At 40.0% G+C, this 24,192-nt stretch overlaps 1 protein-coding gene across 5 annotated transcripts in view; it reads right to left on the bottom strand.

Moving 5' to 3' along the window:
- POU6F2 (POU class 6 homeobox 2) overlaps positions 1 to 20,132 on the bottom strand; it is a 459,268-nt gene extending 439,136 nt beyond the window's left edge. Inside the window, exon 1 of one of the 5 annotated variants that reach the window (XM_070264192.1) lies at positions 19,934 to 20,132. Coding sequence is in view for 3 of the 5 variants with exons in the window: in XM_070264187.1 (XP_070120288.1) it covers positions 18,355 to 18,459 (105 nt within the window). In the remaining 2 variants the exon portion in view is untranslated. Of the gene's footprint in view, positions 1 to 18,354; positions 18,551 to 19,933 lie in introns of those variants that run through there. The other 4 variants (XM_070264189.1, XM_070264187.1, XM_070264190.1 and 1 more) reach the window with 4 other exon arrangements.
- Positions 20,133 to 24,192: the final 4,060 nt, after the last annotated feature.

Here is a 24,192-nt window from a genome sequence, read left to right as displayed (position 1 = left end):
CTAAATACCCCGTATGCTTGAGGGGTATGAGTTATTGTTGCTATGGGAGCTGTGAGCTCAGAATGGCAATAAAAATGGAGGAAGGATCACCCGAAGAGCTTTGGATCACACCCTTATGGAAACTATATGCATTCATACCTGCACAAATCTTTACTGAGTGCCTACTATGTGTAAAGCATCGTGCCAGAGGCTGTGGGAAAATACGGCCCCTGCCTCAAGTAGCTTATGAGGAAATAATACATCCACTGGGACCTTACAGTTCTAGAAAGGAATGGGGAATTCCTTCCTTTGTAGCCACACAGTGGAAACTGTCCAGAATATTCTTCCAATGTCATGTAGAGAAGCCCGTAAAGCGGAAATGCTAGTAGAGTCTACACCCAAATGCCCACTCCTTCAACTCCAGCATCATCTCCTAAAGCTAACACTCTCATGCCCATTTCTGGGCTTTCCACGGCAAAGTCTTTAAGTTTAACATGGTGGTCTACCCTTTCTTCCCCTGCCCTCTTCCAACTTACCCTTAAAACAACTAGCATAATTGACACCAAAAAATGTTTACTGCTTACAGCTCCTAACATTCTCCTTGCATTAAAAATACTTTACGGAGCATGTCTATGTTTATTTATCCATGTTCAGATCTCCCGATGGCTTGCTATGTATCCCATGAAACTATCTGCTCTGCATTTGGGGCTTTTATGTAAAATTTGTTTGAAAATAAAAATGTTTGGAGGTCACTTATGTACAGGAAACGTGGGAACAGGAAAACTAGAAGGCCCAGTCCAGGCAAGAGGAACAAAAGTCTAAAAGGGAGGGTAGGAGCAAGAATGGACAACAAGATTTTCAGCCTGGGTAGATTCCATGAGCACTGTCCATTCCTTAAACATGGGAGGCAAGGATAAGGGAGAAGCTAAGATGACTGAGGTTCCCAGCTGAGGTGAACGGGAGGCTGTAACATCCTTTGCAGAAGTAAGCAAGTCAAGAGGTGTAAATTATAGAGTCACGCTGCTGGAGTTTGAATCCCAACTCTGCCACTTACTTGTGCTGAGATTGATATGCATGTAAAGTTCTGAGAACAGGGTGTGGCTCGTATTAACAGCTCAATAAGTGCAAATCACTGTTCTTTAAGGCAGAACGGGTTTGTCGTAAGGATGTCTTTAGGCTCCAACATGATGCTTGTGAGGGGAAAGCCAAATATCTAGGTAGATGCAGAAAAAACAAGTGGTCAGGACTGGAAATGGATTAGAGAGTAGATACGCAGAGAAATGATAGTGAAAGTTACTGAAGTTGGTGGGAATGTAGAAGAGAACCCGGGAGTGAACCTGGGGATGCCTCGTCTCTGGAGAGAAGAAAGAAGCAGCTGCAAGTTAAATAGAAGAACATAAGAAAACTAGGAGTAGATGGTTAGGGTCAAGATAGCCAAGCCACTAAGGAGCTTCAGGAAGTGTGGTCAACACTATCACACACGAAAGGCAATGGTGGAGGAGCCCTTCCAGCTCTCCTACAAGGAAATTCACATAAGGAGGGAGCCAGAGTGGGAGGGAGGACCAGGAAGAGGTGAATGATGATGATCCTAAAAATGTGAATGCACAGTAGGGTTTTCTGTGTGCCAGGCACTATGCTTCATTCTGTATACAAGTTATCTGATTTAATCCTCACAGCAACCCTCTGAGGTGGCCATTTTTATCACTCCCACTGCACTGTTCAAGAAACCAAGGCACAGAGAGGCCAAGTAAGTTGCCCAAGGTTTATAAAAGCAAGGCATAAAAGGTGATGGCCTGATACTCCAAGACTGGTTCTGACCTTCCAGCTCTCTCTTTTAACCACTTAGCAATATTGCCTTGAGGACGCGGGAGAAGCAAACGCTAGATAGACAGCCCAGGGAAAGAGACAAGTTTCAGAGGCGAAATTCTTGGAAGTCAGTTTCTTTACCAATATTTTAATATTTGGGTGTGAAAAAAATCACTTCAGTTTTAGTGTTATCAATTTTCTAATTAAATTGCCCTGGTTTGTACAGTTCTAATAGTAGCTCAAGACACAGAACAGACATATATTCACGAAATCCCAAGGAATCTCTAGGAAGCAACTCAGTATTTTTGATCCCGTTTTAAACACAAGCTATTGAGGCACAAAAGGCATCAAGATGCTACATAGTGAATGACAGATAAGGAACCTCAGCAATTAAGCACTGGGCTTCAGATTCTGTGGCTAATGTAGTTACTGTTGGCTCACTGCTTTCCAGGGTTTTCCTCTGGGGAATCCCTTTAAAGGGCTTCATAAGAAGATCTGAGTGGGTCAGCATGACAGTGGGGGACTGTTGGGAGTCAGGACAAGGAAAGATGGCGCCAGATCATGGAGAGTTTAAACATTACCACATTAGGTAGTGAGACCGTCATGGGGAGAGGAGCCTGAGCAGAGGAGTGACAAGATCAAAACAGCAGGTTGTGAGGTTTTATCTGGGGATTGAGGGCGGCATGAATTAGAAGGGGGATTGAAGGACCAGGGAGCAGAGTAGAGGCATGAAGCGAGGAGGATGAACAAATGCAGTGGAGAAAATTGAGCAACAGGGAAAAGAAGACGGAGTCAGCCCATTTCTCTAACCACACAATCTTCTTTATCCAAAGGGCCCCTGACCAGCACCTCACGCTCAGGCCTGCCCCAAGCTCTGTTTAACATCCTCATCATGGGCACTATAAACAGCACACAGGTATAGCAGCGTTCTGGTCCAGCTCTGCCCCTGTGCATTTCATAATCAGGCAGCCACCTTGTTTCTATGCCCAAACCCTCCCTCTGCATCCCGATCCTGGTAACTGCATCTTCCTTCCTCCTCTGGAACCTGCAGAATTCGTTCTCCTTTTCCTTGTCCCCTTCCTTCTTCTGGGACCTGCTGGGTGCCAGTCCTCACACCCCCACCACACCAGACCTCTATTTGCAGCGCCTCCACATCTCCTCTCTAGCTTTTCCTATTCCCAGGTTGTTGCTCCGCCAGCCTCATCCGTGGAGCGCTCCTGCAGCTCGGAGTTCCCATCCTTTTAGGAAGGGATGACATGATATTTATCCACATCTCAATTAATACAGGAGAATCGAGAATAACGAAGAAGAGTTGGCAATAACAAAATGGACGGTTTTGCCTTTTTATTAGCCTCAGATACTTTGAATTTTAGGTGGACAAAGAGTTTGCTCAGCCAAGCAGGAAAATCACTTATAGAAGAGACAAAAAAAAAAAAAAAAGAATATTACCAAGAGCTGTAAAAGGTACTAAGGGATGAATGGAGCTAAACTTTGCCCCAGAGGGCGAGCTCAAACCCTGAGAACGATTTTTCCTACCAAAAAGCTCAAAGCTGTGAAACTCACTCGGAGCACTAGACACATCTTCCCAAGAATTCGACATGGACAGATCAAACGTGAAGTACTTCAGAGGTCACAAACTTTGAACTCTTCTGGGAAGAAAAAAATAAAGGTTTCCTACATGGAAAGTTGGTTTTTTCAGACTGTATGTACAAAACCATACAGTAAACATATGTGTAAAAACTGTATGTTGCACAGTCTCATTTCAGATGCTAGGCAGACTTTCCTTTAGGTTGTTTTTGGGATCATAAACCTAAACTTGCAGCCCCTGAAAAATCCCCATTTTGCCCTCAGGCATCCCTGCCTTTTTCATGCTTTTCTTTTTAGATACCATTTCATATTTTATAACATCACAGAATTCTAATTTGAAACTTGAAACTCATAACTGTTTCGCATGACACCCATCCAAATAAACGAAATCAAACAACACGATTTTTTTACTGATCTAGTCTAAAAAATCTTCTCTTTTTTTCTAACTATGCCTATAATCCTTTTCCCTCAATTTATTATGCAGAAGAGCAGTACTTATTTCATTAAAATAAGAATATATATAATCTTATATAAAAGAATATATTCTTACATATACTACGTATAATGTATATAATATCTTCATTATCATGTTTAAAATTCAGCAGGAAAACCAAGAAAAAAATTAAATGTCAAATGTTCAGATATTGCCATTTGCTTATCCCACAGACATATAAAACAGCTCATTAACACAACTTTACTTATACACTATTTTGAAAAAGTTTTATTCAAGAATCAGCTAGAGTAGATCCTAAATTCATGCCATTGTTTCCAGGTACCAAAATAATCTCTTCATTGTATTTTTCATTCATTAACTTTTTCCAATTTGTAAGTACATGTAAAGCTGCCAACTTAACATGCTACACTGTGGCCTTTTGTGTTAAAAATTTTAAAACATGATTTGAATAATCCATTTCCCAGATTGTAGAAAGACAAGAATTATTTACAGTCAATTGATTTGTATTGCATTAAACATTGCTAAAGTGAGTAGTAACACAGTCTTTCCATCCAAAGCAATATTTTAAAGAATGCGTTTTAGAGGTGGCAAAGTGTGAGAACAGATTTGTTTTCACCACTAAACAGATATAAGGATATTTTCATGAAATCCTTGAGAAGAGACTAAACAGAGCAGCGCCACCTCAAGGCTTAAAACACCTTGAGAAGAACATTCTACTGAGATACAAATTAGAGTGACAGTTGTAATGAAGGAATCATTTTTAAAGCAATTATTGAGTACCTGCTGCACGCCAGGATATGTCTCTAGAAAGAATTAGGAGTTGTTAGGGGAGGCAGAGGACAAGGGGAGAGAGTAAGATGGTGAGGATAAAGAGAAACAGTCTGTACAACCTCTAGCAACTCTTTCAACACTTCAACTATTTCTAAGATGATTATGGGTCAATTTTACAGAAAGAAAGATGGAAGGAAGGAAGGAAGGAAAGAAGAAAGGAAGGAGGAATAGGAAAATACAAAAAGCCCAGAACCTTATTTTATTCAAACCCTTTTGTTTGGAGTCTCAATCTGACAATGGCTTCAATGAGACACCGATATCACCCATTTCGTCAAAAATAGGCTGAAAGGAATTGCCCAGAACATGGGTGGTGGGAGGAGCTCTGATCCCCTAGCCTTGTGTTTTCACATGAATGGACTTATCACCCGGTAGAGGAGAAATTCTGTGTCACGTTGGTGGGTGACAGAGTCCGATATCCATGGTCTTCCACTTCCATACAGGAATTTGATCTTTTCCCTCTCTGCCCCGCTCCCAGGAGGAGGCAGATGTCCTGCATAAATGGCTTCCTTCATCAGACCCAAACTGTCTTTTGCTAGGCTGTCTTAAGATCAAAATGTAGGGACATGCGGAATTAGCAAGCCCATCTGGCTGCAGATGTAACGCCACATTTTTCAATGAGCTCTGTAAGCAATAAAGCGAAAGTAAACTCAGGAATTACAGAAAAGATCTTGTTCGGTGCCCCTTGAAATCCCAAAAGCATACAAGAAAGGAGGGCATGAGGCACCTATTTATTTTTTAATATACAATCATAATTTTTTTGCAACTTAACGGCTAGTGGATCAGGAACACACTTTTCCATTCATTTGCTCAAAAATATAATTTGAGCCCCCGTGTTGCGATGTGGTGTCAACTTCATATGCTGACTTTAACCAAATAATCAGGAGGCAGCATTATCCCTCAGCTCCAATGTCTCCTTTTAAATTCCGTTTCTACAACACACTCAGGCCAACTGGAAAGAAACGAAACCATCAAGAAATACTGATGAAAGAGAGTGTGAATAGATAAGAAAACCTTCAAAATCTTAACGCACAAAATCTCCAACTCATATCCTTGTCTACCTTCTTGAATTCTAGCATACACACCTCGCTTTTACTCCATCTCAACAAGCTCAACCCCACAGGACTGGGCTGTTGCATGAGACGTTATCAAGACTCAGCCTGTCTGTCTGAACAATGAAGGTGTCTCCTCCTTTTGACTCAGAGCACTCATTGAGAGGAAGGATACAGGTGTGGAAGAGGTGATGAACCAAGATCTAAGACATACAATGGATTCCAAGCTCCAGGCAACAACACTGTCCTTACCAAGCGTTATGTTCACATCTGATGTTCCAGAGCCATAAGTACTTTGTTGAAGATGATAGTGATTCATTTCACCGAATCATCATATTGTTTCCTATCCACATATCCATCAGTTCTGACCCAACTGAATTACATGTAAAAGTTAAAGAGAGATTTGAGAGTAAACCCTACTTGGTCCTACATCCATCACACACAAATACAAACAAAATTATAATTTGTGAAAATTTCAAACTACTAGGCAGAGAAGAGATTTCTCTTTTTCAGCCCCACTACTGCCTCCAGAGCCACAAATATTGAAAATGCCAGTAGAGAGAAAGAAATTCAGTTGAAAATAGTTAAGCAGGATAAAAGATACCCTTTATTTACTTCGATTTCAAAAAAATGGAATTGAAATAGGAGGAATGCCACAATATTATTTAAAGGTTTTCCAAAATTTGAGTTAAGAAATGACTCCTTGGTAGAATCAGCGATTGCCTATCACCATAGTCCTTAATTATGACAATATAATTAGCTCATAAAAATCAGTTTAGATGTGCTAGGGCACACAGCTGGAATTTAGTTGAGTTTTTACAAAGAACGAAGAGAGAAAGCAAGCTCGTCTTGAAAATTTAACGCTCTGATTTCAAACGCAGGCAAGAATGTTAATCACTTAAAAGACAGATGATAGAGAGATAGATGATAGATAAATAGAAGGATAGTTGATAGAATGTTAATCAGTTAAGAGATAAAAGATAAAAGTGTTTCTGTAGCTATTAATCTCAAATAGTGAGGACTATTTTAAAATATAAACTTGTTTTATACATTATAAAATATAAACTTATTTTCAAACCTTCTCTGAAATTGTCTATAGGAATTTTGTTCTGCATACATACAGATCAGTGCCTACTGGCCACACTGTGTAAGATGTGTTGTGTCTGAAGGCATACCTCATGGAGTACTAGGAAATTGAGGCCAGGGTGACTCCTTGTTTGGTTACGAGCATCTCTTTTGATGGAAGCCTACCAGAGAGTACCAATTTGCTCTTCCATCCTTCCACCCACCATCTATTCTCTTTTTACATTTTATAAAAGAATCATTTTCCAGATCACCACGTAGAGCCCAATTATAGCAGGTAATGATGGCAACAATAAAATTCTTATATAGGAAATGAAGCAACAGATTCTTAGGAGGAGGAGGAGAGAGAGAGAAGAAGAAGAAAGAGAAGGAGGAGGAGGGCAGGGAGGAGAGAGGAGAGAAACAGGAGGCATTTCTGTAATGAAATCTGCCTTCATCAAGATTATACTAAGAATAATACTTCCCACAGGCAATGTTTCGGGCCATGTTACAATTCTGTGATTTTGCGTATTATTAAGGATTTACACCCTGGCCTCCAATATCCTTAGGTCAAATTCCAGCTTTGCCACTTACTGTCCAGGTGACCTTGTGCCTCTTCCTCAGTCAGCTAGTTAGTACAATGGAGATAAAAACAGTACCTACCTCACAGAGCTGTTGTGAGGATTAAATGATGCTCGTAAAGTGCTTGGCACCTGGGAAGTGCTTACTAATTGGTAGATTATCATTAGTGTTGTTGTTATTCTTAAGATGGCTAAATATCCAGCTCTTTTCTGGATGGAAAATCTTATTAAACATTATCTCCGATATTCAACAAAGCTTACAGGATTCCTACTGAACACACACACACACAGTGAATACCAGACTAAATTCTCTCCATTCTTCTGCTGCAGATTTATCACTGTGCGTTGGAGGGGTGGGGGGAAGGAGTACCTTGCTTAATCTTCATTGCCTCATTTTTTATCACTTAAAATAACATTCGTTGAATGTAAGAGGCACTGTGATACAGTGCATTAGAATCACCTGTAAGGCTTTTCAAAAATACCAATACCCAGATGAACTGAATCAGAATTTCTGGGGATGGGTCCTGCACGTCAGCAGATTTTCACAGGTTGCCTCACGTGGTTCTAAAAGGCAGCCAAGGCTGAGAATTGGTGTAGAGACAAACAGTGAAGCCTTAGAAGGAATGTCTGGGTTCAAACCTCACTTCACTGCTAGCAACATGGCTCTAAATAAGACCTCTCTGAGCCAGTTTCCACTTCCACAGATGGGAATAAGGATTTCCACCTACTTCTCAAAGTTGCTGGTTTCGAATGAGAGCGTTAACATCAAAGATATGCCATACAATTTGTTCTTGAGAGCCTGTTTTGAGTCTCAGGTGAGGGAGCCAGCTACTTTTAAACCCATGAGTGAAGCATTATCATTTCCTATCTAGGTTCCTTGTCCTGGCATTTGTAGGGAAGAGCAAAGAAGGAGAAAGCATACACCCACCCAACCGGCAGCTCTATGGAACCCATTCTGGGGATCTGTACAGTGAAAGATGTCACGGTCCGCTCGCGCTTCCATCTCTTATACAAACAGAAGATTTCATTACCACCCCTTTCACTTTCTTAGCATCTGTGGAGTGATGTGGTTAAGATGAATGAGCGGAGACATATCCTAAAAGAAATGAAGAACTTAACTTGTTACTTTCTCTTAAATATTTAAGTAGTATATGTTTTGCCTACCTTATCAAAAGCCCGAATTAATTGAATTCAAGGGCTATGTCTGATTGGTTTTGATTCAGCCCTTCTCCTGACTGCATTATTTAACCTATGAATCACGGTTGAAGGATTGGCCTGACAATATGAAATATAGAAAACAAGAACTTAGCTGACATTAATTACCATGAATTTCTTCTGGTCTCTTTTTCACTAATCCAGGTACGCTAACTGAATCACGCATTGGAAACATACATCTCTGTCAATTATCTTAATAAATAGAATCGAGGCCCATGAAAGAAAATAAGTTATGCATTTTGTTCAGCTGAGTTGGTGGCTTAGAACAAATATAGAGGTTTTAAAGTCATAATGTATCTGACTGAGATCCTTGCGTTATCTCTTATCCTTACTTCTTTGCTACTAAATATAATATTGTGATCTTTATTGCTATTTTAATTGGTTTGAGTGTTCAATATACAAATGATAAATATCTATTCTTGTGGCGTAAAGCTATCCTTCACTTTTAACATTAGACTTCACCTTCTCTTAGGAAACAATACCTAAGAGTTCTTTTGGTAAAGTAAACCCCATTTGGAAGATTCTGGAAATTTTTATGATAAGAGAAATGAAACATCTCTACTTGTTAGTCTCATTGCAGAAACTAACTTATTTTTTGAAAGCTGGATGCTCATCAGGAGAGAACTTGTTAAACAAACCATTGACTATCCATAGAAAGGAATACTACAGAGAAGGAAACAGATCTATTCATAGTACTATGACGTGTTCAAGATATGTTTTTAAAATGCAAAAGTAAGTTGCAGAGGGCTACGTATAGGATGGATCTACCTGGGTTGTATAAAGATTTTCTATGCTTATACATACATAGAAAATTTCTGGAAGGATATATAGGAAACTTGACGATGGTTATTTGTAGGAAGTGGAATGACGGGGCACTTTACTTTTCACTTTATACTCTCCTGTGTGGTTAAAATTGTTTGTCACAAGCATGCATTGCTTTTATAATTTGTTTAATAATAATTTTTAAAAGACTCATAGGATTCCACTATGTAACTTGCCTCAAGCATATGCATATAAGAACTGTTTTCACATTCTATAGGTTTTACACATGCTCACCACTCCGGCTGAACTAGCTGTTTAAACTCTGTTTGATAGGGGCCGGCCCGGTGGCGCAGCAGTTAAGTTCGCTCGTCCCACTTCTTGGCGGCCCAGGGTTCGCAGGTTTGGATCCCGGGTGCAGACATGGCACCGCTTGGCACACCATGCTGTGGTAGGCGTCCCACGTATAAAATAGAGGAAGATGGGCACGATATTAGCTCAGGGCCAGGCTTCCTCAGCAAACAAGAGGAGGACTGGCAGTAGTTAGCTCAGGGCTAATCTTCCTCAAAAAGAAAAAAAGTAAAATAAAATTCTATTTGATAGATAATGGTAGAAAGAGAAGAAACAATCCCAGTTGATACGTTTCAGCACTTGTAGAAATTAGCTATGAAACTTGCAGTACAAGGCAAAACCAAGTGCCCTAGTTTTGGGAAGGAAATAAGTACAATAACCATCCTCTGCAGTAGAGTGATAACTATGTACTCACTTTTCTACAATAATCTTGATTTCCAGAAGCTGCAAAGTATTTCTCCACCCTCAAGATCAACTTACTTGAGAGGACAAGTATTTTAAGTAAACATCTACCATAATTTTTTCATGTATTAAAATTGAAAACAGAGTTAAAATATTTTTAGATTGTTAGATGTTAAATAATCAAGTATTCCTAAAAAGTCCAAGGCATGACTGTCTGTTTTAACCAATTCGATTGCCTCATTTTCATTTTCACTCTAAATTCTTTGGTCCCTGGAAATCTAGACATGGGTTCATTTACAAATGGAAGAAGTTTTCAAAAAAGAAAGAACTTTAGTTACTGAATTTAGTATTAACATCTTGCCAATAAATAAAGTATGATTGTCTTGCATTTGAGCAACAATGTTATCCTTTGTTCCCAGAAACTTTTTGAATATTACTACAAACACCTTTTATATTAGCGACGTTAGAAATACACCAGGAATGTGTAAAAAGTCACTCTGTTAAAGAAAGATTTGAAACAGAGAAAATGAACACAGCAATGATCTGCTTTTTAGACCCTTGAACACTATCTGCTGATATGAACAGTGAGAAATTTTCAAATTTGGGGTCCTTATATCAGCCAAATTTCCACAAAATCTCTTATTTTCCCAAATCTTGACCTGGGGCATTTCATCCCACAATCATCACTTCTACCTACCATTCAACCAGCATCTTGTCAAATCTGGCTGCAAGATTAAGTTTCCTGATTCAGAATTCAATATTGTAACCCTAAGGATATAAGATCCAAGCTGGAACATTCTGTTTTTCAAAAAAAAGAAAAAAAAAGGATAAAATGGTTTCAGCCCAGAGCCCACAGTTTGCCCTGGCCATAATGATGAATCATCGGGAGTGACACTGAGTGAAATGATCCCGATGTTCTTGGCCTTATTCGTGCACATTAAGCGGCATTTTACATTTGTCCCAACTCTCAATCTCTTCTCCAAAAGGTTGAAAGCGCCTTGTTTGCTAGTGTTATTTAGGGCTTAGAAAATTTGCTAGCTCCATCTGAAGCAAGTTTGGCCTGCTGGAGCCTCGCCTTATGTGTTTTGCTGCCTGCTCTCCCACACTGGCCTTCAATTTTGGAGGAATACAAGTGAAGATCTGAGAAATAGCTACCTTTTTTTCCATATATCATCAATATCAACTAGGGTTTCTGGTGTCCATGCTTCTGTCTTTGTGCAATATTTGCCCCACACTCTCAACAATAAATATTTCATTTTTTAAAAAAAATCTGTATATAAATTCTGCACTGAAAATCCAGCTGTCTATAAACGATGCACTTTGTTCTTCTAAAGACGAGTTTACTTGAGTTCTTTGGATCGATGCTAAAATCACCATTTAACCAGGTATTTAATTTTTTTAAGTATATCTGTTTCTTTAAGCTTTGAGGTGTAAGGGATGGATATTTTCTTTTTAAAATAGTTTCTAATTATTCACAAAAAGTCAAAGTCATAAAATATGCAAACAGAGTCGGCATCATATTAACTACCAGAAACATCCATTTTAGCAAGGCTGCTATTTCACAGCACCCAAGCACTGGTTAAACTCTTGTTAAAAGCTCCAAAAATAAAGCGTTCCTTAATTTTGAAATTCATGTTCCATGGCACAAGTGCGAAGCTTTTTCTTTTTCCCTTTTGGCTTTGTTTTTCCACTGTCCCCTCCTCAAGTCTCGTTTCCCTGCAGAATTGTGTGATCTAAAATCGCCAGGTGAGCTGAAGCAAGCATACAAAATAACTTAACAAAATGATTAACAACCGAGACAAGCGTTTGGGTGAGTTTTCTGCTTTGTTTTGCTGCTGTCTGTCTCCCTTTCCAGCGCCCTTTGCCGTCTGGGCAGCCCTCAAGGATTCACTTTCCACTTATTACTCATCACACTGACTCTGGATTACAATGGGAAAGAGAAGGAAAGCTGATGGAGAAATGACAGTGAAGGAAGACCGCAAAATACCAGAGCAACGCGTTTGAGTAACTATTTCCTTTTCATTCAAGGTGTCAACACATTTATTTTTATCTTTGACCTTAGGAGGTGCCAGCTGGAAACTCTATGGGAATCTCTTCCCACTGGAATTATCCACTCCCTGGGCAGGGGGTTGGGGTGGATGGGGGAAGAAACTGAAAACAGGTGAAATTTAGAATATTCTGTTCATCCTAATTATTTTTTTTTTTTTGTTCTTTTGGTTAGAAAAACACTGCCGAAGGTAATAGGGCTACAGTTCACCCGGCATCAGTACCAAGAATCAACAGCTCATCTCTGTCCTTTGGAGAAAGAGTCCTTCATATCATGGGGGTTTTAAAACTAGTGATAAAACAAAAAGCTATTTTCCGACACCAGCGAGCTTGGAAAATAAAATGTTTTAAAACCTAGAGAATTGTCTTTAATATAAATAATCACAAATGTCTTCAATTATTTCGCTGCTACTTCCATACAAGTGTTTCTTATTTAGGAGAAGTGGTAGCCCCAAAATAACAATAATGTGGTCATACCTAGCTGGGCAAAGAGAAGAACACAGCATAGGGCAAACCCGGAAGGAATCTATCAAATAAAAATTAGGCAATTTTCACCATAATCGGCTCATGTTGCAGAGTTGGGAGGAACAAGAAAATAATAGAAATAAAAATGAATCTTAATAAAATGTGAGTCTCTCACAACCCCTTCTTCAATCGAAGATTCCGAAGAAATGTCTAAAAAGCAAAATTGGTACAGATTTTGATTACAATTTTGGACCATCTCAAGACAATATGGCCCAACAGAGTAATTGACATTGTGATCCCAGAACAAGGCTTGACTCAGTAATTTATTTCATTGGACACACACTTCATCTACCAAAAAAAAAAAAAAAGAAAGAAGGAAGGGAGAAAAAGAAGAACATAAAGATAAATATATAAATTCAGGTTTGAAATTGCACGTAGGGTAGTTATTACTATCTCCCAAGTAAAAGTTAGGCCACAAAATACAAATTAATTTAAAAGTTGTGTAACTTGGATTTTCTTTTAGTGTTCAAATTTTAATCAGTATTTCTCTTTCTGTGCATTGTTTCTCCAGGTCTGATCCTTTTATACTTGCACTTTATTTCACAATTTTATTTTCCACTTAAGTTTTTTTTTCAAAAGCGACAGCTTATACAGTATCCCAGCGCAATTAAAAAGTGGAGTTTTTCAATTATTTGAGGACATGTTAGCTAAGTTCTAATTTTGGTAAACAAGAAAGATGAAAAGAGAGATTTGTTTCAACCATCTGATAAAATGCAGTTTACACAGCAAGACCATAAAGGAGTATCTTTTTTCACTGACCTCTGGAACAAGTGGTATAGATTTTTACGTAAAGGAAACACATTACAGTCGAACTTTCTTTCATAAGCATTCATATCTTAAGTGCTGCAGCACCGTCTCCCCATATTCTAGAAATGGGAACCCAAAAGCTTTCCATTCCTAAGCAGTGAAATGATACTTGAATAGTACATGGAGTTTCATTAACCGACCTTAGAAACAGAAAAGAAAATTCGGTGTCAAGACCAGATTCCACGTGCTCGTTGTTTAGTATTACATTCAACATTATTGTATAGTATTATTATTATATAGATAAATTTTACTTTAATGGACAAATTTGGTTTCATAATTTAAACAGGCTCCGGTAACAGACTGAACTTCACTTTAAAAAATTTTTAGAGGCAATGAAAATTGAGCTCATCTGATAGAATATAAAAGGTTAACATCAACTTTCCTTTAAGTATAAGTGGAGTATTGAGTGAAGTATAATTCAAGGTCAATTAGAAATACGTAGTACAAACTCAATTGATGAGTCCTGCACTTACAAAGAGAATATTAGCACCATTTTGTGCTCAGAAAGAAAAATCTCTAATTCATTGTATTTTTCTAGTATACTATTCACCTATAAGACCCTGAAAAAAGTATTCTCAATTAAATCCAAACGACAATAATTTCAAATCCCCAAAATATATAAATTTGCTAAAGTGATATGTCAATTTGAGAAAAAGGGCATTCACACATATAAAAGTGACTTTTTGGAGTATACGCAAGTTATGCTTGGGGTGTGAAAAACAGGGTTGGGTAGCCCCAAAGTTTATTTTTTATATAAAGGGCATGAAAATCAGTCTAAATGGACAGAGAACAATCTGCAAGTGTGTTATTTACACACTGCCGGGGTCCCTCCTCCCTAGGCCACCTCCATTTCACGTCAGCTTGAGTATGCCCTAGGTAAGCACGTTGTTCTTAAAGCCACAGTAAATACTTTCTAGAATAAGGGAGAGTATAAACAAACTCACATATAAAATTGTTTAAATACCAAAACAAAAAAAACGTTTTTGTGTTTTAAAATCTTCATATGAGAAAACATGCACTGAGACACTGTTAAACCAAATGCCCCCAGCTACCCGCCCTCCCATTGGGAGCCATCGCGCAGCACACACACTGAGCCCTGTCTCCGATAACCGCAATGCTTCCTAATGTGCCACTTTCCAACACTTTAAATTATCTAAATCCATCTTGAAAAAAAAAGACCCATTTTACTGGTAAGGAAAATTGCAAAAGGTTTTGATTGCGCTTATAAAGCCGTTAAATGTTTTCTTTGCTCCTCTGTTTGTACCTCAGCATGTCAACTGGATGCGCACCCATGGGCATTTCATCCAGCTATGTCTCCCCCATTCCTAGCAAACTCTTAGATATGCTTGATAAGTATTTTTCTCTAATTTGCTTCATCTGTTGTTTTTATTAACAACTAATTTAATATCCTCTGTTCTGTAATATTTGCAGAAGTCAGTATATAGAAACATGCAGCCAGCCTGGACGCTCAGGCCTGCGGCACATCAAGATGGCAGGTTGGCCAAGTGTCCTCTGGGGACGGCGGTGCCAGAAGGAGGATTGGACACAGTGACCCGTCTGCATGAGATGAGGGAAAAAAAATAAAAACAGGACGTCTGTAATACTGATGAACTAATCTGTCACTCACAGCTCAGGTCTGCAAAAAAGAAAAGATGCAGTAAACACTGAATGACCACGAGAGGTGGAAATGCAAGCCTTCATTTTCAAATGATACTCAACCCCATGGCTCAGAAGCTGCATAACTGTGTAGTTTGACTTGATCTGAAAATTATCTGAAGGTATCAAGCCATCCTATGGTTCAAAGGGTTAGGAAGCTTGCTACAGATAACTATCAAAAATCTGGTTGATTTCCAAAACCTGTGCGAATGAATCAAGTGTCTGGATCTTGATACACTAGGCAGGGAATTTGTTCCTAGGTACTAGACTGCTTAATTGCTTGCTTGGGGGAGGGAAACTCCTGGGGGAAAGGCATATAAGAGCAATAATGTGCTCCATGAAGCCAGTACGCTCTCCCCAGCTGGATCATGGCCAGCAAGGCAGAGAAGTCTACCCTTCTCTCCAGTGGAAGCAACTGGATATTTGATCCTAGAGATGAATGAAAAAACCTAAAGATCATATTTCATGGGAATCTTTCCCTCTTCAGAATGGAAAATATCATTGCAAACTGGTTATTTGCTCCTCCAAACCAAAGCCATTTAGGAACAGAACTCAGAACAGAAAAAAAAAGGACGAAAATTATTATTATTTCAACACGTATTTGAGAAGAAACACACACAAACATTTGCATTATCAAATGGCACTGATCACACCTGCTGAGTAGGTATAAGATGATATTGAAATCAAGAGCTGAGAAAGAAACCATCTCTTTCTGGTTATGAGTGACTGAAAAGCAATAAAAATTATTTTCACATTCTTGTCCTTATTGCTAGTGACAGTCGTTTAAGTAAATATTGTTATCTGTGCCATAACAATTAAAAGAAAATCATTTCAAATGTGTATGTCATCTTTCTTTTTATATAGATAGAGGTTTCATTTAGGTTTTCCAACTTTTATGGCATGCTTATGAGACAATGTGCTATTTTTCTTTCCTTTTGAATACTTAGTGTTTCAATTTCAAAAAAAATAAGGATTTTAGTTTGTTTTAATACAGAAGATTTAATACAGTTTTCATACAGAAGATTTTACAACCTTCAGGACAATTGTTTTTATAATTTATTTGCTTGACATAAGTATCTGAGTTTTTAAACAAATAATTTATGAGAAATGAAATCTTCCGGAAACATGTGGCTACTTTGACACAACTATTTACAAAGTATTCATAACAAGTCATTAACATATATAGTTCCTAGACATGCTCAGCCTTCAAAAATTGCTTAGAGTACACACAAAACACAGAGCTATGTAATAACAACAACCAATTTTAAATCCTGACAAATTAGAAGTTACGTCTGGTGTCTATAAAGCGTATACCAGTTCCTTTTTTAAAGTGCATACTGGAACCTTTTAAAAGCATATACTTTTGTAATTATTTCCAATAAACAATACTGAATAACTTTACCCTGTTTTTTCACCAAGCTTTCTTTTCCCAAGGAAGGGAAATACATACAAAAGGAAATCCTGTCTCTTATTTGGAACTGAAACACTGTAATTTTGCACAGTATTAAGGAAATACTGTGACATACGGGAGACAGAACATGCTTGCAACCTAAGAAAAGTTTTATTAAACAGGTCAAGAGAGTTTTCAGGAGCTCAATTTTTATTTATACGCAAAAAGGTCATCTTTCTGAACGGGTATTTATTTAATTCTATACGCCACAATTCTTTTAGCTCTATTTCATACGCTTCTTTGCTTATCAGAGAACACTTACACTGAAATGGGTATTAACAATATAGAAAATCAGTCCTTACATATTTTCTCCTGACAAATACATGCCTGCAGACTTCACTTTATATATATCTGTATAAGAAAAACCAACTTGAAAGTTTTAAAAAATATTGTTCTGTTCAAATAGATATCTACTGCTTTTAAAATAGCGTGAGCCTGTGGAAACATAGTATTATATAGCTGACATTTTCCATCTAAAAATACATTATGAAGCATGCTGGTATTAATAAACCATGTGCTTTCAGAACCCTGAAGTGCTCTGCTATAATTTTGTTGAAAACAGAATAAGATGGTATATTTTCCACCACGCTATTAACATACAGCGAACAAATTTTATGTCATCACCTCACCAGCCTGTCTTGATTGGAAAGTGTGCCAAAAAAAAAAAAAAAACTTTCAGGAGTTTATCAATATTCGTAACCATATTCTGATTTATGAGTTAACAGTTCATAAGTCAGCAAGGTTCACTTAGAAAAATTTTGGTCAAAAATACATTACAAAAAAAAAGAAAGAAACCATATATATTCCCTTTTTCCTTACCCCACCCCCATCACAGTCAGAAAAATTACCCTCCCTCTGCAGCAGGGCACTATCATTCCTTTCACCACTTCAGTTATTTGAAGGCAAATGAAAATACAATGATCCTTTTCTCTTCTGATTTAGCTTACAACGCAAACATTTAAACACAAACAGACACGACGGATTTAACAAAAAGCACCAAACAGAAAGCGAGACTCACTGACCCATTTGGAAGACAAAGACGACAGAACGGGAAAGCTCTAAAAATCAGCTTGTGAGGCCTCTGAGAAATATTCTTCTGGCATTTCATCACAGCAGCCCCAGACCAGTTCACCTCCCTGGATACAAGGAGGAACTAAATAGAGCTGTTTATTAAAGCTGTTGTGCTGGATTGCATTAGGAAGCGCGAGCAGACCACCTGGACCTTTCAGATTGTGGCAGTGTTTAATTTGCAGCCTGCCCCTCTGCAGCAGCCAAGACCACTACTACATTTACCAGGCTCAGTCACACATTATCTGGGTTAGAAGTAAAGGCACGTGTATTTATATCTTTCTATTTTCCATATAGAGAGCGAGCGAGAGAGAGTACAGTGAAAATAAAAATATTGAACAGAAAAATTTTACCTACTGCCTAGGAGACACAACACTTTATTCTCTTCTCACACTTTATTTCTTCCAAGGATCACAATCTCAACAGAAAATAAATTCTTAGACACAGATTTTTTTGAAACATTCAGACCAAATTCTAAATTAGATTCGTTCTTCGATTCTTTCTGTGGTTGTTTTAGTTTGGGTTTTTAAGCGGCACACTGAAGTTGTAAGCTGAGGTTTCCTGGCTAGATTTAACGGGTGCCTTTTCCCTTCCGCACTTCAGCACTACGCTGGCAGGTAGCTGAAGATACAGATAGAAAGATGGTACTGTAAATATGAATTATGTGAATCATATGGTGAGACCCTTGTGGAAAAAAGGGGAGTTGAGAAATGGCTGACTCCATACCTGACCAATTACAGCTTGCATGGTCCCCGTGTCCTGCTGGGCTGAGAGACCGCAATCCATCATATGTTGTCTTTGAAAAGGAGAATGGGGGTTTCTGGCATGCATCTGTCAATCAACTTCCGCACTCACAACCATCACCAAAAGCAAGGGGAAAAAAAGTCAAGCTGCTCCACCAAATAGGATGAAACCGTCATGTGACCTCCGGCAGACACGCACACACACATTCACTACCTCCATAGAGCGTAAGAATTTTCTGTAGATATGAAATGACATTGACAAATACCCAATACCAAGTAAATAAAGTGAGACAAACAGCTATTCACCAACGACAAAACATGGGCTGTAATCTTCTGCTAAAGGTTTAACAAACCTAAGAGGATTTTTTTAATGCTCTAGAAATCTATGTTTAGGACAAAAACAAAAACAAAATTAACTATTTCACGTGCTAATTGCGACTTTGATTTCCACCCACCATATAAATTTTTTTCAATTATAATTCACTACCCTACTTCTCTTAAGCTGTCTCTAATGATTTTATTTTCAGATTCTCTAAATGACCTTTTGACAATAGGCAGTAATCTCTGTAGTTTTTTATAACATCACCTTTACAGAAAAGCTCGAAATGTTAACTGTCGCTTAACACAGATACCCTGATATTTGTTGATTGTAAACAGATATATACAATCATTTGTGTAAACTGTGAGGCCCACTCAAACATGAAATATTCAAAGTGTGTAAACAGTAGTTACTAAACTTTTCATCTTCTAAAAGGCTAAGAAATGGTTTACTAGTTTGATGACAAATATTTCAACTTTTTTTCATTTAATTTAAGCTGTTTGGTCCCCCACACTCCAGGACAGACTGTTGACGTATTCCGGGTCAGCGTTGTAAGAGTGACCTCAACATAACCTGGTAGCGGTTTAACCCTTTCAGGATTAAGATCAGAACCTGATCCTAAGGACAATCTGACAGGTATTGCAAAGCAGGTCTTTGAAAATCCAAAACCATAAGTAGTATCCATTAATTTGGTGGCTTTGTGGAGTTACTAACGTTCGCATTTGTCCACTTTTTAAACTTAAGTTCATTAGCTCGCATACTCTGCAACTTTTCAAAAAATTTCTACAGAAAAACTTTGCGTTATTAACGTGGGGATGGCTTTTTCAAAGTTCAAAACTAACGTTAAGCTTGAGAGGTAGAGAAGTCATGAGAAATATTTAACACAGAATATGTACTATTATGTATATTATAACATTGTATTATATCATCGCTTGAAAATGAAATAAAAAGAATTTCAAGTAAGGAAAAAAACAATTTTCAACATTTTAAAAGGAAGCTTTAGGAGAAAAGAACGAAGGATGGAAGTCTCATAGACTTCTCATTAACAGTTGCCCCACAATATAAACAGATTTACACACACACACACACACACACTTAAATCTGCATCGCCAAACGAAAAGAAACCGTGCACCAACTGGGCAGCCCTCCTGGGAACTGACGACTGGGACGGTCCTCCCAAACATGATTAAAATGCACAGTTGGCAGTGAAACCCTGTCCGTGCTCCTGGAGACACAGACATACCGGGTGTTTCTGCAGTGCCCCCGGATCCGGACGCTGGCGCGCGTCTGTCGCCTCCTCTGCCTGGGGAGGGGACGCAGGGGCGGCCGAGGCGCCGCGGGAACCGGCTGTGCCAAAACTGCCCGAAGCTCGCGGGCTCGCGGAGGGCTGGTGGGGCGCTACCGCTCCGGCGTCACCGTCCTGGGACCCTGCCTAGGCAGACACCCGACAGACACGGATGTGGCTGGACCCGGAAAGCCGCGGAGGAGGGGCGGGCGAGGCGGCCCCCGCCGCGATCCCGCCACCCGGCGCGCGCGAGCCCCGCGCCCGCCCCCCGCGCCCTCCGGGACCGGGACCGCGACCGAGCCGGCGGCGGGCTGGGGCGAGCCTGGGTGCGCCGCCGCCCCGCACCTCCGGAGCGCAGCCCGGGTGTCCACCAGCTGCCGCCTCACTGGAGGCTCAACCTCCCCCAGAGATCGAGCTTCCTGGGCGCCTCCCCGGGCATGGGGCCGAGGCGGGGGGTGTCCAGGTTGCAGGATGAAGCCGAAGATCCATCCCCTTTAAAGCTCCATTCTCCAAATTGTAGTGGTCCCCTTGGTACAGGGACAACTGTTTGCTTACACTCAGGTTGTTTACGTGGCCGTCTGGCCTAAATTAATTACAATCATTACTAGCCAACACTGATGGAGCCGTGAGCCAGGCACTGGGTCAGACAGGACGTTACATTAGCTCACTAAACCCACCTAAAAACTCAATGAGGCAGGTACAATTATTCCCATTTTACAGATGAGACTGAAAAAAAGAAAACTGCCCAAGATGAACATGGCCATCATTTGAACCTGCTCTGAATGCCAAGATGGAACTTTTCATAGGAAACCGGAAGTCAGGTAACATTCAGAATAATGGCCACCATATATAAAGTACAGACTCATCCAATAAATATTTATGGAGCCTGTACTATGTGCCAGGTACTTTATTAAGTGCTAGAGATACAGCAAAACAGAGGTAGTCCATCAAGGATCTCACGTTGTAGTAGTTTGGACAGATATTCGTTGAATAATCACAGAAATGTAAAATTTTAAGTTGTACTGAGAGCTATAGAGGAAAGCAAAAGAGTAGTATGAGAACCTACACCAGAGGAAATGACCTAGTCTTGGGCGTGTGTGTGTGAGCACAGGGGAGTCAGCAAACCTGCGCTAAGCAATTGCCTTGAAATAAACTAAAATTGGAAGAATGTTAGGAGAAAACAAGAAAGGGGTGATGGGGGTGACCATACTCTGCAGAAGAAATGTTCAAAAGCTGGAGAGGAGCCTGGCTTCTTGGAGGCGCTCAACGAGAGCCCCATGCCTTGTGTGGAGCACAGTGAGGCAGGGAGAGGCTGGAGCAAAGACCAGAGCACACAGGGTGTCTTGGGTCGTATCAAAGAGTCTTTACATTAGCCAGAAGCTCTGTGAAGCCACTGAGAATATTTTAAGCAGTGTAGTCCCACACTGAAATTTTGAAAGATGTTTCTGGTTATAGAGGAAAGTTAGGGGTGGGGGGTAACAGAGTGAATTTGGTGAGACCAGCCAGTCATAGGGTGACAGTGCTGGTGAGGCAGGGAACTGGAGGATTTCAAGATAAGAGGTACAATTCACAGAACTTCGTGGTTTATTGACAATGAGACTTGAAGAAGAGGGTGATATCTTTCTGGTTTGCACAAAATACACAGTTGGTAATGCCACTTACTGAGCTGGGCAATCAGGAGGAAAACCATGCTGGAAAAGGGCAGTAGGTATCATGACTTTGGTTTGGGATTTATTTTCACTACAACCCTCAGGGTAAGAATGATTATTAGATGAAAAATCTAGGGGTCTGAGAGATGAAGTGACTTGCCCACAACCAGACAGCAGCAGGTAAGGTTCACCTGAGGGGAAATCGAGGCTCTTGACCTCTGCAGTAGACTGCTTTGGAATGAGTTGGTGGTTCTGGGCTTGTCTGATTAAAATCTTCCTACCAGGAAACCAAGGTAAAATTGATGACCACAGCCATTCCCAGAACGGGTCCCCATAATGAAAAGTCTCAAGATGGCATGAATTAAGGCATCTCACTTTGGCATGAAGGTTCGACTGAGCCTCTAAGACCCTGCCCAGATAAAACAGAAAGAAGGGTCTGCAGGTCTAGCATGGCGATGGCAGGAAGGATGTCAAGAGAAAAACACAAAAGTAGTTTTCCGTTATTCAATTAACAACTTAGTATTGTGCATAAGATCTCTTGGTAGGTACTCCAGGCAATACAGAGACTTGAATAAGACCTGCTTCCTCACATTCAGAGATGAATAATCTAGTGAGAAACACAGACACATAAATGGCAAATACAGCACAGATTACTTTAACAAAATAAACCAAATGCATAAAAAATTTGTGTGAGGGGATTGTTTGATTCTGTCCAGAGGAAGATGCTCATACTTTTAGGCACCAGAATGTACAGGCTTGGGGTAGGGTCTACTCCATGCCTTACCTCTGACTGGGTGTGGCCACTGGCAACTTCTCTGTGTCATGAGTTTCTCTGAACTCCTCAGCATAAGAACTGTAAGGATTTGGGAAGATAAAGTTTTGGGAGAGCTTACTGAGTTATACTCTCTAGGTAGTCGGCAAATGTTAGTTATTTTCCTGTATGGGAGGCTTATAGAGAGGCAGGAAAGATGAATTCTTCTGGGGCATAGAGGAATGCTCCATGAAGACGGTGGGAGGTTTTTGGTGGTGATATAAACAGAGGGCATTTTCTATTCTTCTGTTCAGGGCAAAGGGAATAGCATGAGCAAAATCTCCATCAGTTTTGGGGGCAGACACTCTTAAGGTTAGAGCAGTGAAAAACAGATGGAGAAGGACAGTAAGTAGTTCGACTATTTTTTACTCCCACTTCCACAATAGAGTTTAGGAAAGAAAATTCCTTAAGTGGGATAGTCACCGTTGCCATCATCTCTTCTGCTTTGCCCTCTGCCCTCCAAACGCCCATAAAACGGTGCTTTTTCCAGTCCTGTAGGGCCCCCTCTTTGCATCACAGATCAGCTAGACATGCCCTTTTGCCAACAGCTGACCATCTGATATACAAGACAGCAACAGGTCCCCACAAATCAGACCTAGTCCCCAACTTCTCAGGATAGAGATGTCCTTAATTTCTTAATCATTAAACCACAAAGGGTTCTAAGAGACAAATGCCGCACAGGGAACCAAGATAAAGTGGAGGTGGTGGTCATCTCTTATTCAAGTCTTTTGCAATGTTTAAGGTAAGAAGACATAAGACAGCTGAGTACTTCTAGAACCCAAGAACCCAGAGAAGAAAACCCTCAACGAAAGTCACCAAGAGGAATCCGCCCCTCGGGAGAGTTGGTATATTTCCACTTACGCTGTCACAGCATTTAGGTTTACTTCAATTCCACACTCTGGTCCTTTCTCTCTGTTAAGACTTGTTCTTTCTCTTGTTTAGTGTTTGTTCCTTTGTTGGTTACAGTTTTATTGTTTCCTTTCTCTGCTAATCTTTGCTTTTCATTCCTCTGCTTTCTGGTCTCCAGAAGATTACTCTCACCATTCCTCCAGCTAGTTTGTTTATTTTTTCCCCGGATCTCCCACCCTCCATCTTCTTATGTATCCACATGACTTCGGCCTTCTTCCTAGAATGTGCACGAGGGCGGAGCATTCTCTCGAGCATGCTCACCATGCAGCTGCTGAGTGGTCTTCAAGGCTGCTGTAGGAGCCAGATGACAGGTGGACAGAGACAGCACAGGTCGATTACAAGGCAAGACTTCTCCGTGACTTCCCTTTCCACAGTCTTTAGCTTGTTCCCCTTTGGCACATCTCCTGTCCTCTTTTTCAAGGTCAGTGTTTCCTAGAATTTCCTTTGGCAGCATCGTCCTCTGGAATGATCCATGGCTTTCTCTCTTTGCATCCCCCTCAATATCACATTTTTGCCTATACTTTCAAGTTTTGTAGATCATTTTTCTGGAATGGTCTTTTCAACCATTATCAGTTTCCTTAAGCAACATTAGACGGATTTTACTTCCACGGGATACTTCTGTATCCTGGGATCTTTTGTTTCTATTTTCATATTTCTAGGGAAATTGAGCACAGGAAAAATACCCAAAGCAGAATGCTTATTTTTAAAAGATGACGGCGGAGGAGGGGGGTGGGGGAGGAAACTCCAGCAGACCAAGACCAGGGACTACAGAATCGGGAGTGGGTTGGCAATGCTGAGCCATGTGACGTCGCTCGTGAGGACCTGTGATTTAGTTTTCTTCTACGACA

Source organism: Equus caballus, chromosome 4 (assembly GCF_041296265.1).
Source record: "Equus caballus isolate H_3958 breed thoroughbred chromosome 4, TB-T2T, whole genome shotgun sequence".
Lineage (NCBI taxonomy): Eukaryota > Metazoa > Chordata > Mammalia > Perissodactyla > Equidae > Equus > Equus caballus.
The sequence above is the reverse complement of the archived record's forward strand: the minus strand, read 5'-3'. Positions and strand labels throughout refer to the sequence as shown.